The sequence below is a fragment of the Chiloscyllium punctatum genome, chromosome 15 (genome assembly GCF_047496795.1).
Source record: "Chiloscyllium punctatum isolate Juve2018m chromosome 15, sChiPun1.3, whole genome shotgun sequence".
Taxonomy (NCBI): Eukaryota; Metazoa; Chordata; class Chondrichthyes; order Orectolobiformes; family Hemiscylliidae; genus Chiloscyllium; species Chiloscyllium punctatum.
In genome coordinates, this window is record NC_092753.1 from 11,637,281 (window position 1) to 11,656,751 (window position 19,471).

Genomic DNA, 19,471 nt, shown 5'->3' on the forward strand with positions numbered 1-19,471 from the left:
CTTTTATAACTTACTTAAAAAAGTTATTTTATGACATATTCATAAAAAGGTCATTGTTAAAGTTTCAATTGCCAAATTGAAAAGCACTTGACATTGTTTTCTTTAGTGTAAATAAACACTGAGCAATTGAGAATTCAATCTTAGAGACAAAGTTTTCAATCAAGCAATGTTTACCTTAGGTGCAACTGCTTCAACATACTAATGGACAGCTGAGCTTGCCATGTAATCAGGTATTCTTGCCTGTCTTCATCCTTCAGCCAAAATAACTCAGTTTTCATATATCAAATATTAAGCTAAGGGAAAAGAGAAAGTCAAACAGAAACAAGAGAAAAAATAAAAACAAATAGGGAGGAAAATATACTGTTTGCATCATTCGAATTTGATTCCTTAAAACTTAATAAACTGAATTGTTAAAGTAAACTCTAAAAGGTAACCAGACAAGAAAGCAGGATAGGAGAAAGCGAGGAATGAATTTCACTGAGTGTGAATAAACCTCTTGATTCGTGGCATCCACTTATAATAGGAGAGATGACGGAGTACTAAATACAATAGAGCCAAAAGAAGAATAGGTTTAAGGTTTGAAAATGTCACTCCAACAGGGTAGTGATAGGAGTGAAGGGATTGGAAAGAATGAGAATAGCTAGTGGAATTGTTAATGAGTAAGGAAAACACTGGAGATAAAAGAATGAAAAAAAAAGCTACAGATGATTAGAGGTATGAGTGAGCAGGCAGTTATTGAGGACAACATTTTCACTTCTTTGTTTGAAATAACTCTGCAGAGGCTGATATCCCATCATCAAATCACTCTTTATTTACACATGAATGGTCCTTGGTTATAGTACAGATCGTTCTGGCATAACGTGTGTTTCATCAACATGAATTGGCTATAACACAATTTATGCATTGTGGACGCTGTTTGGATAACACAAACTTTCTATTGAATGGGTATAGCAATTTTCTATGTCGCAATTTTCTACAGCGTGATTTCTGTAGTTGTTTTCCACAGTGCGATTTTCTATAGCGCTAAGTTGCAGAGGAATGCAACTGTTGCATTATAGCAGAATAATGCTTCATACAGAGTCAGGCACCACAGAATCAGTATTTGACAATCTACAATTTTACGTTAGCCACAGGTCCCTGATTAGACCAGGTTAACAGCACCAGTCAATGCATTCAATGAGGCCCAGTTGGTTACAATTATGACAAAGTTCACCCAAAATGTATCTCCTTTACTTGCTATTTTATATAACATAGTCCATACCTATCACTTGACATGCATAAGCTGATGAGATGGGTATAGATATAAAACAAGTAAGCAGAGACACAGGTAGTGAAACAATGGAGAGAAGAAAGACAGGCAGATACATAAAAGGAAATTCAAACTGACATAAGACCAGACGGTTTGACAAATGTTTATTAAAATTGTAAACCATGTGTTCTTTAAATATTTTATTTGAAGACCAATAAAACTGAAATATTTTAGCAAGAAATAAGAGGTCCTTACCCAAATACAATGTTAGTAATCTTTATTAAGTCAGCTCAAGGTTTATAAAATCTAATAACGTTTGCACAAAAGCATCAAAACATTGCTATCACAACATTTTAAAGATCTGGTGCACTTAACAAAGTTAGGTTTTAACCAGCTTGCCAACAAATTCATTTTCATAATAATTTTCTGCTTTAATTTTAGAAACATTTCCGAACTGAAACTACACCATGCAATATTAATAACATATGCATTGATACACAGTGAAATTCCTCTATCCAAAAAGAAAACATAAACAATGTTAATATTTTTGTTAAAGTAACCAACAAAGGAGCTTTATTTGCTACAAACATTGCCTAGTATAACTTCTGTCATTTTGAACATCATTCATAACAACAACTTTGTTGTTTTAAACATATTAACAGTATTTATTGCTTGTATTTTATATGTTCAATATAGTAAAACTTCCACATTTTCAGTGATGGGAGTTATTTATTCTGTAATTCCAAGACACTGTCTCAGGTGTGCTGCAGTTTTTTCCATCTGTTGTATGTCCCATGTCAACTGCCGTTTGTTCGACTGAACTTTATTCAATTGACAATATAAACGTTTAAGTATGGCTTCACACCTTTTTTTCTGCACCTGAAGAAATTAAATGTTTTTTTTAGATTGATCCAAAACAAGAGCAATAATTAAACATGTATATCTTCCAAACTCTTGAGAAATCTATTTACAGATAAATGACATACATATGAAGTACTGTGATAAAGTGTAGGAATAATTAGATCAAAGCAAGGGATTTAGAAAGAATTGGAACAAAGGTACAAATATGAGGAACAGGGGATGAGACACATGAAGGATGGAAGAAAGGGAGTAACAGAGTGAGAAAAAGGGACTAGAGGCAAGGAGCAAGAGGGGCAAAGCCTGTGAGGCACATGCTGATGTGGCATGTAAAAAGTAAAATAAGATAGGAGGTGGTAGAGACACAGCAGACAAAAAATGGAGTGGGACAGGTTGAAGAGAAGAAGGGAGACAGAAAACAGAGCAAAAGGAAGAAATGGATGGAGTGAACAAAAGGCAGAAAGCATGGTGCGGAAGAAAAGAATTGGTAAGGAACGGTGTTGTATAAATAGGCAGCTTGTGATTTTTAAAAAAACTATAACAAAATAGCTGAAGAAAATTGTATTTGATGTAGCATTTCACATAGCTCAAATCATGGCCTTCACAGAGAGATAACAAAATGCCTTTGAGAATAACAGCAAACTCTGAGTAAGATGGAGCTAGAATACAGACAGTAAGTCTCTTCTTTTCTGATAAGGTTAGCTCAGATGGAAACAGTCAGATTCAAAATTACCTTTTTAATCTGAAATATAAAGGAAAAGCTTGACCCACCTTAGATGAGGCCTTTTAAACAATTATAATTGCATATTAGAGTGGAAACATATATTTGCACAATAAGAGTAGTTTTAATATATTAGACACAGGGACATGTAATTAGATTTCTGTAGACAGTCAGTCTTGGATGCAGAGACTAGTTTTGATAAACCCCATTAGAAAACCTTGATAAAAAGCTTTGGTACCAGCTAGTTCGAAGTTTGTTATTTAGTATAGATTAGAAGAAAAGCCTGAGCCTACACCAATCAAGATTTTTAGGTTATTGTCACTACATATTAAATACACCTACATGAATATGTTACAACTTAAAATGCAACCAATCAACTAATATTAAAGGAATTCAACTGAATTTCCTTTCAAGAAATAGCAATAGGCAGTAGAGAGGAGCTTTCACTCCATGCGCAGGGAGACCGGAACAACAAAAAAGTATAAATAAGATAACCATGTCAAAGAGCACCAAGTGACAAATAACATAGCAAGAGGGGCAGAAACAATTATGAAACAGGGTAATTATGACATTGTGAGAATAAACAATCATTGCTTCACAATTGAACAGTCTAAAGAATAATGGAAGAAGGACAGAAAAAAAATGATAAGTCAAGGCTAAGAAAGAGATCATACCCAGTAGAACCTTAATGAATACAAATAAGATTCTTTTAATGACTTGTAAAGCTATAAAAGTGATTGAATTTCATTCCTATAGATCAAATTTAAATAGATGCTATCTTATTTAGAAAAAGGTAGTATGAAAAGTTTTAAAGTAATCATAACAAGGTTCAGCCTGGCATCAAACTTCAGTTTTAAACCATCTTAAAGTATGCCCATAGAAGAAGGTGCAAATGACAGAGAGACTGTGTTTATTTGACTTTTAAAACTCGTGGGAGAGGGGTGCCACTCCTGAAATTGGCAGCTTTGTCACAGAATTGTAGTATTAGATGTAACTATGTACAACTTTATAAGTATCTTTCTATTAGAGCCATTACAAACTTTATAACAATTGGTAGAAATTAACCTCCCTTCAAATCTTCTGTAACAAGGTTAGCGAGGAATATAAATTGCAAGACAGAATTTGAAAAGTCCTTAGTAATCAGCAAGTATACGATGCAGCCGGCAAAATCTGGGAAGGAACGTAATAGTCAGTATTGCAATCAGATGTATTGTAAGAGTCCATGAACAGGTGATGGGGGTCTGGCAAACATCGCAAGATGATGGGAAGATCTCAGGTTGACCACAAAGTTGTCTAACATTGATTGTGTATTCACATTGTGGGATATGGTGGATTAATGTTACTTCTGCAATTATGCAATTCCATCTTACAAAGTAAAATGAACTCACACCAGTGTGTAATTGTTTTAGCCAAGAGCTGAGTCAACAAGAATGGAAACAATGTGGAGGAAATATATAATTGTTTTTGTATTAGCTAAAACTCTATGTCAGAAGGTAGACATTATGGGCAAGTAGATAAGATGTTGTGAGGGGATGAAGTTAAGCTAGATACGCCTGTACAAACAGTAGATATAAACATGTGCTTCCCACTTTTACAAAAACACAGGAACAAACCCCAATTAAAAGGGTCATAGGGATCAGAACGGCCTCGGGAAAGGCACAGATGAAGGGGGTAGATAATGATGAAGAAGGGATATGCCTAACAATGACCTATAACAGGGTAAGGTCAAACAGCCTTGTGAGACCAGAAATAAGCATTTTATCACAGACAAGGCCGGATAAGGCAAGAGGCAAACAGGGGTAATGGGGGCCGGTCTTAGGGAAGTGGACGATGTATGCAGGGGAGGGAGCAGTGTAAAACAATAGACATCAAATCATATAAATGTTATGTATGAATTGAATTTAGTGTGTGTATGTCCCTTGCCTTGAGAAAGGGACATCACACCCACTTGCAAGTGTAAAATAAATGGCACTACTGATTCAGATCTTGTCTCGGACTGAAATTATTGAAGTGAGTGGGCTTTGTTTCTCACAATTGGGGGCTCGTCCGGGATTTTCTTCCATCACCGGGGGGAGTGGCTGGCCTTGGACACTGGGAAGACGCGTCCCGTTCCCCATTGAGGAGCGGTCTCGTGTCCCGGTTTGGTCTGCTCCCTTGGGTGACTGGTACGAATCCCACAAGAGAGACATCTGAATCAGACAGTGATAGGAGCTCGATAGACAATACGGCACAAAGGGGCCAGGCAACTCTGTGCACAGACCAAGGTAAGAAACCTGACTTTTAAGTATTGCCTTGGTGGCCGGGATTGAGTTTTAGTAGTTAATAAGGGACTAACGAAGGAACTCAATATGGGTTGTGTCGTAGGTAAGGAAAAAGCCTCTGGGAAAACAAAAGAAGGAAAAAGCAATGGAATTGGAGGCGGGGTCCCTTACAACATACCTCCAGAAAGTTCTTTGGGGAGGATGTTGTGGAATTGGCAAAATAATACTTGTACAGGGGAAAAAGATGATTAAATATTGTTGCTTCATATGGACTAAGGAATCCATTCTTCGTCCCGCCTCTTTTGGCCAAAATTCAGGTCGGACAAAGACTGGGTTTGTAAATATCTGAATTTATTTGTCAATGAGTGAGAGAGAGAGAGAGAGAGAATGAAGAGAGCTGTACAGCTGGTCGAAAGTTTAACCCTTTGTGATTTGGTTTGAATGCACATTTGTTTGTTGGTGATTGAATGTTTGCGTTTTATTCCCTGGAGCTTGAGTTCCGGGACTGTTTTGATTCTGATTTTTATTATGGAAACTTAACATGATTTCTTTTAAGGTTAAGGATTCTATAGAGATTATGAAAGAAAAGAATAATACCTCCTGTTCTTCTTACAGGTCATGACTGTCTTACTATCAGTTTCTAACTAATCTCTTCTATCTTTACATGAAAGCGATTTATGGAGGACAGTTGAAGTTTCAGTTCAACATTAGATTGTAGTAAAAACAAGATCCTATGGTTAATATCTGTGACCTTGGATTCGGCCATTGTTCATGCATTAGAAGTTTTTTTCTTTAAACTTGAATAGACAAATAATTTTAAGGCAGCTCTGATTATTTCAAGACCTATAGTATTGTAATTGAGCAATGATTGGTCAGGACTACTTAAGAAAACTAATTTTGGATTTAAATTAAGGGACTAAAACTGGGTGATTACAGTGGATTTCAAAATTGGGAACTGTATGCATTTTACATTTTAAATATTAAATACTGAATAAATGAATGTAAATATATAAATATATTTACAAATTTGGAACAGGCTTTAAAGTTAGTCAAGCATGAATTGATGAATTGGTGTTTGAAGTTATGGGGAGCTAGAAATATTGCAATATTTCATTAAAAAAAAAAGAAAGAGGGGAAGAACGTAATGACTTATCCCCTTCGGGAGGTACCAATAGGGGACAAAGATTGGGTTTGTAAGTGTCCCCCTCAGCAGTGGGGAGGTCAGAATATTTAAAAAAGAAATGAAGGTCCTGGTTGAGGATCTGGTAGGGTTGTCTGAACAAACTGATCAATTTTTGGGGCGCAGTCTGTATACCTGGGCTGAGTTAATGTCTATTTTGAATATACTATTTACTGGGGAAGAAAGGGGACTTATATGGGGAGCAGCCATTAAAATATGGGACAGGGAACATCCGATTGGAGATGGAGATGCTGGACAGGGAGAGGTGAAGTTTCCCCTCAGAGACCCCCAGTGGGAAAATCAAAATCCGGAGCATAGAGAAGAAATGAGGGAATTGAAAGACCTGATTCTAAAAGGAATAAAAGAGGCAGTTCCGAAGTCACAGAATTTGACTAAAGCCTTTGAAGTTAGACAGGAGAAAGATGAGACTCCCTCAGCTTTCTTGCAAAGATTAAGAGACTCAATGTGGAAATATTCTGGAATGAACCCTGAGGACCCAGTGGCACAGGGTCTTTTGAAAGTACATTTTGTGACAAAGGCATGGCCAGACATACAGAGAAAGATACAGAAGATAGAAGGGTGGAGTGAAAAGCCATTAGATGAATTGTTAAGAGAGGCACAGAAAGTGTTTGTAAAGAGAGAGGATGAGAGACAGAAACAGAAGGTGAAAATGATGGTAGCTACGGTTGATGAGGTAGTTAAGAAAAGAATGGAACCAATATTGAGCAACCGGAGCGGCGGGTGGCAGCATGTCGGACAGAGAGGACAAGGGGAGCGTTTGATAGAGGTTTCGAGCGACAGGGGAAGAGCTGGAGGTCTCCACAGGCAGGATGCTATTATTGCGGAAAGATAGGGCATTTTAAGCGGGAATGTCCGGCTCTGAAAAGGGAAGAGAGGGCAATTCCGCTTATGAATTTTGATGAAGAATAGGGGTGTCAGGGGTTCCTGCCCTCGGGGGCCCACCAGGAACCCTTGATAAACCTGAAGGTGGGACCCTATAAGGAAGAGGTAGTCTTCCTAGTAGATACGGGGGCAGCACGGTCATCACTGAATTTTAAACCAAAGAAAGTAGAAATGTCGACACGGTCAATTACTGTTTCAGGGGTTAAAGGGGAGGGATTTACTGTTCCAGTATTTGAACCTATGATGATAGAAGGTCCTAAGGATAGGGTCAAAGGGGAATTGTTGTATATCCCTGATATAGGAAGTAACTTACTAGGGAGAGATTTAATTATCCTCTTAGGACTGGAGATTAGAATTCAGGAAAAAGAATTAGTTGTCCAAATGGCAATGTTGACAGAGGATATGGAGAGAGAGATAGACCCTATTGTATGGGCTAGAGAAGGGAATCGTGGAAAATTACAGATCCCCCCCCTTGAAATAAATTTAAAAAGGAAAGGGGACATTGTCTGTGAGCGACAATATCCCATTTCCATAGAAGGTAAACGAGGACTGCAGCCAGTAATTGAAGGATTGATTAGAGATGGATTGTTGGAGCCATGTATGTCTCCTTATAATACCCCAATACTACCAGTGCGGAAATCCGATGGAAATTATCGATTGATGCAGGATTTGAGAACATTATATCAAATAGTACTGATCAGGCACCCAGTGGTGCCAAACCCCTATACCTTATTAAGTAAGATCCCTCATGACCACAAATGGTTTAGTGTGATAGATTTAAAGGATGCCTTTTGGGCCTGTCCCTTGGCAGAGGAAAGTAGGAATTTGTTTGCCTTTGAGTGGGAAGACCCTAAGACAGGACAGCAACAGCAATACCAGTGTACTGTGCTTCCCCAGGGGTTTACGGAATCCCCGAATTTATTTGGACAGATGTTAGAACAAGTATTGGAGAAATTTAGCAGCCCCAAGGGGACTACCCTGTTGCAGTATGTAGATGACCTCTTAGTAACAGGAAAAAGAAGAGAAAGAGTAGTAGAAGCCACTAACAAATTATTGAATTTCCTGGGTCAGCAGGGACTGCGGGTATCTAAAAACCAACTACAATATGTGGAGCAAGAAGTGAAATACTTGGGACATTTAGTTAGTGAGGGAAAGCGAAAGATAAGCCCGGAACGGATAGAGGGAATAGTGGGAATGCCACTGCCCAGCACTAAAAGGGAGTTACGCAAATTTTTAGGTCTAACGGGTTATTGCAGATTGTGGATTGATTCCTATGCACTGGAGACTAAGAAATTATATCTCAAACTATTAGAGGGGGGAACCCAAATGTCTAAGTTGGGATGATGAGGAAAAAGAACTAGTTGAGAAACTCAAAAGAGATTTGATCCATGCCCCTGTGTTAGCCCTACCTTCCCTAGATAAACCTTTCCACCTCTTTGCTACCGTGGATAAGGGAGTGGTTTTGGGAGTATTAACCCAGAGGTGGGGGAAGGGATTAGTACATGAAGAATTGATTAAACGGGTCTTGGAGTCCCTATTACTTCCCAGAGAAATAGCAGTAGTGCATGTAAATGGTCATCAGAAAGTAAATGAACCAAAGGTTAGGGGAAATAGATTAGCCGATGAGGTGGCTAAGGAAGCAGCCCTGAATCCACAAGAAGTGGCGATTCATTCCCTAATACCTACTGTCCCAGGTCCTCGGGAAGCTCCTATATTTACTGAAAGTGGAGAAAAAGAATTGAGAGATTTAGGGGCTGTAAAAACAGCAGACGGGCCTTGGAGGTTACCTGATGGAAGGGAAATGTTAAACAAAATGATGATGCGAGAGATTATGGCTGTCCTACACCAAGCCATTGGGGAGTACAAGCAATGTGTGATTTAGTTCTTAGGGAATATGGATGTAAAGGAATATATACAATTGCTAAACAAATATGTGAGGGATGTATCATATGCAAAAAGGTAAATAAGAAAGTCTTGAGAAAACAGACCCCGGGAGGAAGAGACCCAGGACTGAGACCTTTCCAGAGTATACAAGTAGATTATACTGAACTCCCCAGGGTAGGCAGACTAAAATATATGCTGGTCATAGTAGATCATTTATCTGGTTGGGTTGAGGCATACCCCCTAGCTACCGCCACTGCAAGTGGAGTGTCTAAAACAATATTGGAGCACATAATTCCCCGATATGGGCTCGTGAACCATATTGATTCCGATCAAGGAACACACTTTACTTCTAAAGTGTTACAGGGGGTAATGAAAGGGTTGGGAATTTCCTGGGAGTTCCATACTCAATGGCACCCGCCATCATCAGGAAAGGTTGAGAGAATGAACCAAACACTCAAACGACAGCTCTCTAAATTGATAATAGAAACTAGACTCCCTTGGACCAAATGTTTACCTATAGCTCTCTTGCGAGTACGAACAGCCCCAAGGAAAGATTTGGGACTATCCCCCTATGAAATCTTATTTGGATTACCTTACTTGGGAACGAATGGAGAATTGCCAATTCCCGAAACTAAAGATTTGTTTTTAAAGAAGTACATACTGGGTTTGTCCTCCTCTTTGTCTTTCCTAAGAAAACAGGGTTTATTGGCACAGACTCCACCCCTTGAATTCACCGTTCATTCCATCCGGCCGGGAGATTGAATCTTAGTAAAATCATGGACAGAGACTAAATTGCAGCCGGACTGGGAAGGGCCGTACCAGGCTCTTTTGACTACCGAAACGGCAATAAGGACAGCGGAGAAAGGCTGGACTCACTACACTCGGATCAAAGGGCCAGTGGACCCTCCCGTGGAGAAAGAAGTCTGGACAGCCGAATCAACGCAAGATCCGCTGAAACTCAGACTAAAGAGACTTTGAGTAACTAATTATATAGTGGCGACGCGAGCGCGGGATTATTTCTGTAAGATTGTATATTAAGTCTTTTTGTGCTTCAGCATGATGTTTAGAATACTGGGAATGCTTAGAGTTATGATGCTAGCTCTCTTAGTATTGGCATTTCATCAAATATCATTTTCATATGTATTATTAACGGTTCCTGAATCTGATAACCCACAAGTAATAGACGCTGATGTATGTAGCTTAGTAAATTGTGGGGACGTAGATAATCAGAGACAGTATCGCAGCTCTGAGATACATCTTAAGTCCTATGGGGATGGCCTTGGGGACGGTACTTGGTATAACAGTCTTGTCACAGTACACCGGGCCCCCTTCCGACCAGCTCGCGATTGCCCTGATAAAAAGTGTAACCCAATATACCTAACAATAAGGAAAACCACATGGCACGAAACAATCCTGGGTGGGGCCACCTATGAGATACAATTAAATGAAACATTTGGGATAGAAATGAAAGCAAATGGGAAGGATTTCTTGGGCTATTGTTTTTGAATTAGCGTAGGACAGGGAAAACGGGTAGAACTACTGGGTAATAAGATACAATCTTTCACCCCTCCCGATGATCCTAAAGTAGTAAAATTTATAGAGGTAAAGGACTTGAAACAGACCATTGAAATAGAAACTGGGTACGGGGATGCAAATGCCTGGGTTGAATGGGTAAAGTATACTGTAAAAAGTCTGAACAAAAGCAATTGCTATGCATGTGCCTCCGGTCGACCAGTGGCCCAGGTGGTTCCCTTTCCGCTCGGGTGGAAGCGAGACAGGAAGGGCATGAAATGTATGATAGCCCTGTATCAGGATGAGACTGCGTGGAATGATAGGAATTGTACCTCCCTATCACTGATGTTCCCTCCCTTGGAGAAGAAAGATGCAAAAGTTCCCCCCCTGTTTTCTGCCGCAGTTGGAAATCACACATCGTGTGTGTAGACGAGGTACAAGTCAGTCGAAAGATTTGGGGGAGCTGAAACTATGTACAGAGATTAAGAATGTCACCGAAACGGAGAAGGGAGGGAACTACTCAGCATTAAAGGTTCCCCGAGCGGATCTGTGGTGGTACTGTGGAGGCAAAATATTGAGACCCACGCTATCTCCAGATTGGAGAGGGATATGTGCAATTGTACAATTGGCAATTCCATTTACCCTGGCATTTGAGAAGGAAAACAAAGGAGGGAAAAAGGGAAGGGGTAAGAGATTACTGTGAGACACTTCTTTCGATGACAGGATTTATCTTGATTCGGTAGGAGTCCCTAGGGGGCTACCTGATGAATTCAAGGCTCGTAACCAGATTGCAGCAGGCTTTGTGCCAGCTCTCTTTTGGTGGGTAACAATTAATAAAAATGATCATACCCTGTATACGAGGGCTCACCCAAAGGTTGATTGAAACAGCCTTAATGAAACAGATGCCCCTAAAAGGGAATCAGGCTGAAGGACTTTATCGACTAAATAATGAGGAGATGAGTGAGACCAAGATGGATGAAATCTCTGGGATGATGCTTGCGAATTTCGGGAGCGATGCTTAGAAATAAAATATTTGCAGAAGATAACAAATGGTAATTAAAGAAAGAGGGGGAATTGTGGGATATGGTGGATTAATGTTACTTCTGCAATTATGCAATTCCATCTTACAAAGTAAAATGAACTCACACCAGTGTGTAATTGTTTTAGCCAAGAGCTGAGTCAACAAGAATGGAAACAATGTGGAGGAAATATATAATTGTTTTTGTATTAGCTAAAACTCTATGTCAGAAGGTAGACATTATGGGCAAGTAGATAAGATGTTGTGAGGGGATGAAGTTAAGCTAGATACGCCTGTACAAACAGTAGATATAAACATGTGCTTCCCACTTTTACAAAAACACAGGAACAAACCCCAATTAAAAGGGTCATAGGGATCAGAACGGCCTCGGGAAAGGCACAGATGAAGGGGGTAGATAATGATGAAGAAGGGATTTGCCTAACAATGACCTATAACAGGGTAAGGTCAAACAGCCTTGTGAGACCAGAAATAAGCATTTTATCACAGACAAGGCCGGATAAGGCAAGAGGCAAACAGGGGTAATGGGGGCCGGTCTTAGGGAAGTGGACGATGTATGCAGGGGAGGGAGCAGTGTAAAACAATAGACATCAAATCATATAAATGTTATGTATGAATTGAATTTAGTGTGTGTATGTCCCTTGCCTTGAGAAAGGGACATCACACCCACTTGCAAGTGTAAAATAAATGGCACTACTGATTCAGATCTTGTCTCGGACTGAAATTATTGAAGTGAGTGGGCTTTGTTTCTCACAACAGAATTGCATGTGTCGTTAGAGGGGAGATGGCAAGCACCGATGTCAATATTGCATGTAACCATTGTGGCATGGTATGTATAAATATCCTGTACTTTATTGGATAGGTAGAGTGTCCTAGAGACCTCTCCTGTGCTGCATTTTGGTAAGGAGCTTGGAGTAAAGATTGATTTGTGCTGCAACTCAAGACTCCTCTTTAAATAAATCTTTTCCAACAGATGGGGAAGTGAAAAAGGTGTGAAAAGGATAAAAGGTAGTGGAGGGAATGAAGGAATAGAAATGAGAGGTGGAGAAAGGATAAGAATATGAGAAAGAAAAAAAGAGGGCAGACGGTGAGGAAGATAGTGAGGAGGGAATTAAATGAAAGCATGTGGAGAGGAGGGTTATAGATTGGTGGATGGTTGTAAGGAGTGTAAATGTGAAAGAACCTGGGAAAAAGGAGTAGAAAGGCAGTAGGAGTATACTTAAGAGAGAAATTAGAAGGGCAAAAAGAGGACATAGGATAGCTTTGGAAAATAGGGTTAAGGAGAATCCAAAGAGATTTTATAATTACATTAAGGACAAAAGGGTAACTAGGAAGAGAATAAGGCCCCTCAAAGATCAGCAAGGCAGCCTACGTGTGGAACTGCAGGAGATGGGGAAGATACTAAATGAGTATTTTGTATCAGTGTTTACTGTGAAGAGGGACATGGAAGACATAGAATGTGGGGAGATAGATGGTGACATCTTGCAAAATATCCACTTACAGAGGAGGTGGTGCTGGATATCTTAAAATGCAGAAAGGTGGATAAATCCCCAGAGCCTGGTCAGGTGTACCCCAGAACTTTGTGGGAGCTGGGGAAGTGATTGTTGAGCCCTTTGCTGAGATATCTGGGTCATTCACAGTCACAGATGAGGAGCCAGAAGACTGGAGGTTGGCTTACACAGTGCCACTATTTAAGAAAAGTGGTAAGGAAAAGCCACAGAACTCTAGACCGGTAAGCCTGACATTGGTGGTGGGCAAGTTGTTGGAGGAATTCTGTGGACAGGATTTATGTGTATTTAGAAAGGCAAGGACTGATTAGGGATAGTCAACATGGCTTTGTACGTGGGAAATCATGTATCACTAACCTGACTGAATCCTTTGAAGAAGTAACAAAGAGGACTGATGAGGGCAGAGCAGTGGATGTGATCTATATGAATTTCAGTAAGGCATTTGACAAGGTTCCTCATGGTTGCCTAGTTAGCAAGGTTAGATTTCATGGAATACAGGGAGAACCAGTCACTTGGATACAAAACTGGATTGAAGGTAGAAGACAGTGGGTGGTGGTGGAGGGTTGCCCTTCAGACTGGAGGCTGTGACTAGTGGTGTGCAACAAGGATCAGCGTTGGGTCCACTGCTTTTCATCACATATATAAATGATTTGGATGTGAACATAGGAGGTATAGTTAGTAGGTTTGCGGATGACACCAAAATTGGAGGTGTAGTGGACAATTAAGGAGGTTACCTCAGAGTACAATGGGATCTTGATCAGATGGGCCAATGAGCTGAGGATGGCAGATGGAGTTTAATTTAGATAAATGTGAGGTGCTACAGTTTGGAAAGACAAATCAGAGCAGGACTTATAAACTTAATGGTAAGACCCTGGGGAATGTTGCTGAACAAAGAGACCTTGGAGTGCAGGTTCATAGTTCATTGAAAATGGAGTCGCAGAAAGATAGGACAGTGAAGAAGTCATTTGATATGCTTTCCTATTTTGGTCAAAGCATGGAGTATAGGAGTTGGGAGATCATGTTGCGGCTTTTGGAATATTGTGAGCAATTCTGCTCTCCTTCCTATCTGAAGGATGTTGTGAAACTTGAAAGGGTTCAGAAAAGATTCACAAGGATGTTAGGAAAAAGTGAAGGGCTTATGCCCTAAAAGTTGATTCTCCTGTTTCTCGGATGCTGGCTGACCTGCTGTGCTTTTCCAGCACAGGGATCTAAGGGGCAACTTTTTCACACAGAGGGTGGTGTGTGTATGGTATGAGCTGCCAGAGGAAGTGGTGGAGGCTGGTACAATTATAACATTTGAAAGCACCTGGTTGGGTATATGAATAGGCAGTGTTTAGAGGGATATGGGTGGACAGGTTAGGATGTCTGGTTAGCATGGATGAGTTCAACTGAAGGATCTGTTTACATGCTGTACATCTCTATGACTCTATGACTCAAAATATGATGACAAGGTCACAGAGTCATATTCTGTAACTAAGGATTGTAGCTAGGTACCTAAGATGGTGCTGTAAGTAGCAACGTTTAAACTTTTCACTTTACTCATTTGAATACATATGACCACAAAGATAATTCAATTCAATTCAATTCACCATATGCTCTTTGAGCTGCGGGTCTAATTGCTTGGGACACCTCCACATCTGCACCAACAGTAACAGCCGTGCTATCCAATTTAATTTCCTGTACAATCTGCCTCACTCTTAACTCCCCCAAGAAAGCAGAAAGAATCAAGCCAGGGAGTGGGCTGTATGGTATCAGGCTCCTCACCCCTGATGTGGAGAGCATCTTGACTCTGACCACCTCTGGTGGCTGACTGACTGTGTTCCAGTGTCCCTGGACTAATATCAGAATTTGCTCTTTTCAATGCACTGGGACCCCCTCAATGAAGGCTATCCTCCACAACTTTCCTGAGGCCTGCTGACCACCATGTCAAACTTTCTGCCTATGTCTCAGAGCTAAATGGCACACCTTGACAGAACTAACATGAGCCTAGTAGTTCTGGCTGAGGGGGCAGAGCACACAAAAGCAAGGCAGTTCAAGACAGGGATGCTGTGAGTATCCAGGTTAGCACAGAGTAAGTGAGTGAAGAGCCTGCAGATACATGAGTTAGATGTGTTCCTGAACACACATCATCCTTGCTGCAGCATTACAATTACAGTTGCCAGTGCAGTCTAAGACGTAGCATTAAAATGCACAAGAATTCTCTATTGATTGTAGATGTGTTCATGAGGTTTGAGAGGCTGGCACACATCAAATGTCATTGCTTGTGGACCTGGGGTGCCTGTGGCAAATGGTGCCTGAGATATTGGTGCCTGGTGTCCAAGATAAAGGTCCTTCAAGCTGAACGCACTAGGTACGCACTCTGAATTCCATACTGAGATAACTTAATGTCCAGCTAGTTTGGTGCATTTGTAAGTGAGGATGCTAGTACTAATGAGACAAGTTAAAAGGCATTTACCAGGCAATAATCCCCTTTAAGTGGCAACTTGGTGTTGCTGAGCAAGAAATTCACCACATTACTTGTCAAATCATAGGAAGTAATGCAAAATGCTCCAGATATTGAGCTACGTCTCAAAGTCTCGCATGATTATGCCAGAAATCTCACCATGACAATGCTATTTCAGACCCTTAAAAAATTCTGCCCATAATATTTGGTCACATGGCCAATACTGCTAACACCGAACCAGAATGGTTTAGAAGATCAAAGTTAGTACTACACAATAGAAGATAGATTGTGGTTTTGCATACTTAGTCTGTAGATAGCTAGCCTCTTTAGCCTCTTTTGTGAAGCATTGATCAGATATACAAGAAATCTAGAGATCTATTGATTCTGTGTTTCGGGTGGACTTTGCATAATGGCAGATAGGGATTCCAAACTGATATTTTGGATTGGCATGTCCATTCTTGGAGACATTCCCATTCATGTAACTGAACTAGAACTTTTTGGGGGCTTGAGATAGTCTATGGTCAATTAAGCAACGGGTTCCTCATACTTGGCAGCCATGTTAACAACTCATTGGTGTGTATTTTAAAATATAAAAGACACTTCCAGTTACAGGGTATGAAGCTGGGAATTTGGTGAGTGAGGGAATCCAATGAGGAGGGGAAAGAGGTCCTTTGTTCATTTTTAAATTTTGTTTGCATCCACAAGAGTTGGGGTTAAAAATGGCATGAGCGACAACAAAGGGCCAGAGGGAGCTCATGTCTGTAAAATGCTTAACTGCATTTGGAGAAAAATAAAAAGTGACATCAAAATGAAGCAGATAAATGATTAGTTGGTGAGTACTTTACCATTTTGCTCAGTTTTCTTTTAAAGCTCAGAAACTGTATTAGTATTTGTAAAATTATATTAATAAGCTTTACTCACTGTAATAAAACTTGAATGATAGAGTTTATTAATAAAAATAAATGATATTACAAAATAAAGATGGGCAAACAGCACGTGTGTTGTCGCTACAGCATGTTGCAGCTCCTGCATGCCACTGTAACTTAGGACAAATTTGTCTGTAATAAGTCTGTGCAGCTTGAGGAAGTTTGGCTCAGAGTTGAGTTGCAGGCAGAACTACAGACACTTCAATGCATCAGGGACGGGGAAAAGTTACCAAGAATCTTCATTCCTGGAGATGGTCACACTGTTTAAGAGATAGTTTCTCCTTTGGTTAATAGAAGGAGGATGTGACTGCAAAGGATATGGGAACTCTGAAGGCTGGGGTGGAGATGCTTCAGCTTTTGCAATTGTTCAACGGGTTTGAGGTTCTTGCACTCCGTGTGGATAAAAACAGTGAGTGCATGGAGGGTAAGCAGATAGAGCATGATACCAAGCACAGGAAACCATTCAAGCAGGGGATTTAACATGAACATAGTAGTTGTAGCTGACCGCTTAGTCAAAGAAATAGACATGGTCCTCTGTAATCAAGAGTGAGAGTCCAGATATCTATGTTGCCTGTCTGGTGCCTGTTTTTGGGACATCCTACCAGAGATATTTGTAACATCCATAACCACAAGTGAGGTTTCACAAACTTGATTAATTTTTTTGAGGATGTAACTAAAAAGATACATAAGGGCAGGGCAGGAGACATTGTCTCCATGGACTCAGTAAAGCCTTTGACAAGGTTCCGCATGGTAGCCTGATTAGTAAAATTAAATCAAATGGGATTCGGGGACAGATTGTCAACTTGATACAAAATTGGCTTGATGGTAGGACATGGAGGGTAGTGGTAGAGATTGTTTTTCATTTGTGACCAGCGGTGTTCCGCAGGAATCATTGCTGGGTCCACTGTTGTTTGTCATTTATAGAAATGATTTTGATGAGAAATTTTGGAGGTATGATTGGCAAGTTTGTGGATGACACCAAGATTGACGGTATAGTCAAGAGTGAGAAAAGTTACAAAAGGCTCTTGATCACTTGGGAAAATGGGCTGAGAAGTGGCAGATGGAATTTCATTTCCATAAATGCGAGGTAATGCATTTTGATAAAACAAACAAGGGCAAGACTTATACAGTTAACAGTGGGGCCCTGGGTAGTGTTGTTGAACAGAGAGACCTAAGGGCTCGGTACACAATTTTTTGAAAATTGTGTCACAGTTAGACAGGGTGGTTATGAAGGTGTTTAGCACACTTGCCTTCATTGCTCAGACCATTGAGTATTGGAGCTGGGACATCATGTTGAGGTTATACAGGAATTTGGTGAGGCCACTTTTGGAGTATTGCATTCAGTTCTGGTCGCCCTGCTTTAGGAAGGTTATTATTAAATTGGAAACGGTGCAGAAAAGATTTCCAAGGATGTTATCAGGACTGAAGGATTTGAGTTATAAGGAGAGGCTGGATAGGCTGGAATGCTTTTCACAGGAATGTAGGAAATTGAGGGGTGACCTCATAGAAGTTTATAAAATAATGAAGGGTATAGATAAAGTGAATAGCGAATGTATTTTCCCTAAGGTTGGGGAGTTCAAAACTAGGGGGCATATTTTTATGGTGAGAGGAGGAAGATTTAAAAGGAACCTGAAGGACAACTTTTTCACAGATTTGTATGTAGGATGAACTACCAACGTAAATGGTAGATGCAGGTAAAGTTACAACATTCAAAAGGCATTTGGACAGGTACATGAATAGGAAAGATGTACAGGGATATTAGCCAAACTCAGGCAAGTGGTACTAGTTTAGTTTGGGAAACTTGTTCAGCATGGATGAGTTGGATCGAAGGGTCTGTTTCTATGCTATATGACTCTAGGCTGGAGGGGAATGTACAGTTGGAAGGAAAGATTCAGTACTCATTATTCAATGATGAGTAGATAGCAATGACCATAGGCAGAACTAGGAACGAGATTCTGCTGAGGGAGTATAAACAGCTATGGACTAAATTAAGAAAAGTAAAACCTCAAAGGCTTATTGAAAAATGAGCAAACAGGCAAAGAGTAAATATAACTGAAGAGTTTCAAGATTAGTGTGGGAGAAACAGACTTTGATTACTGTGCACTAGCACTGGCGAAAATGGGAGGCGATATGTTGGGATGCTCTTCAGAATCATGTTGGGATCAGTTTTCTTGTGAATCATATAACTAGGGCTTTAACCTAAGCAATGGGGTGAGGGACCAAGTTTTGGAAGATTTTATTAATTAAAAGGAGAAGGGAAAACAACAGAGTAAGTTAGCAAAAAGGGAAGCGCCAGGGACACGGGTTCGATTCCCACCTCGGGTGACTGTCTGCGTGCAATTTGCACGTTCTCCTCGTGTCTGCGTGGGTTTGCTCCGGGTGCTCCGGTTTCCTCCCACAATCTAAAGATGTGCAGGTTTGGTGAATTGGCCATGCTAAATTGACCATGGTATTAAGTGCATTAGTCAGGGGTAAATATTGGGTAAGGGAATGGGTATGGGTAGGTTACTCTTCAGAGGGTTGGTGTGGACCTGTTGAGCCAAAGGGCCTGTTTCCATACTGTGGGGAATCTAATCTAATCTAATCTATCTAAAATTTGACTAGATGGGCTAAAGTGTACAAAGAGAACGGTGTGACTGTAGATCAGGTGGGAGATTTCAAAAACAGCAAAATGACAGATGGGACAAGGTATTTGCAGAGGGGCTGAATGGCCTAATCCTTTTTCAACTTGTATGTTTCATTTGAAAGACACACAGCTTTACATCCACTCTACTTTGAGATGAGATTCCTCTCTTGACCCAACCACCAGTGTGACTTAAAGAGACTAACAGCTGCATATAGGTTTATTGCTGGTTTATTTCTTCTGGTAGCTGCAGCAATTTTAGATACTTGATCAAGGTGTTGAAGAAGGGATAAGGAAGAAGGGGAGAAAGATTCTTAGCAGGAGGCCAAAACTACAGGAGATATTTAGTGTGCTGATTTATTTGCAA

General features: G+C 40.3%; 1 protein-coding gene across 1 annotated transcript in view; it reads right to left on the reverse strand.

Annotated features, from left to right (window-relative positions):
- Positions 1-1,978: 1,978 nt before the first annotated feature.
- Positions 1,979-19,471, reverse strand: part of LOC140485952 (coiled-coil domain-containing protein 122) — a 58,963-nt gene continuing 41,470 nt past the window's right edge. Inside the window, exon 4 of the mRNA XM_072584393.1 lies at positions 1,979-2,128. Within this exon, the coding sequence (XP_072440494.1) occupies positions 1,979-2,128 (150 nt within the window). The remainder of the gene's footprint in view (positions 2,129-19,471) is intronic.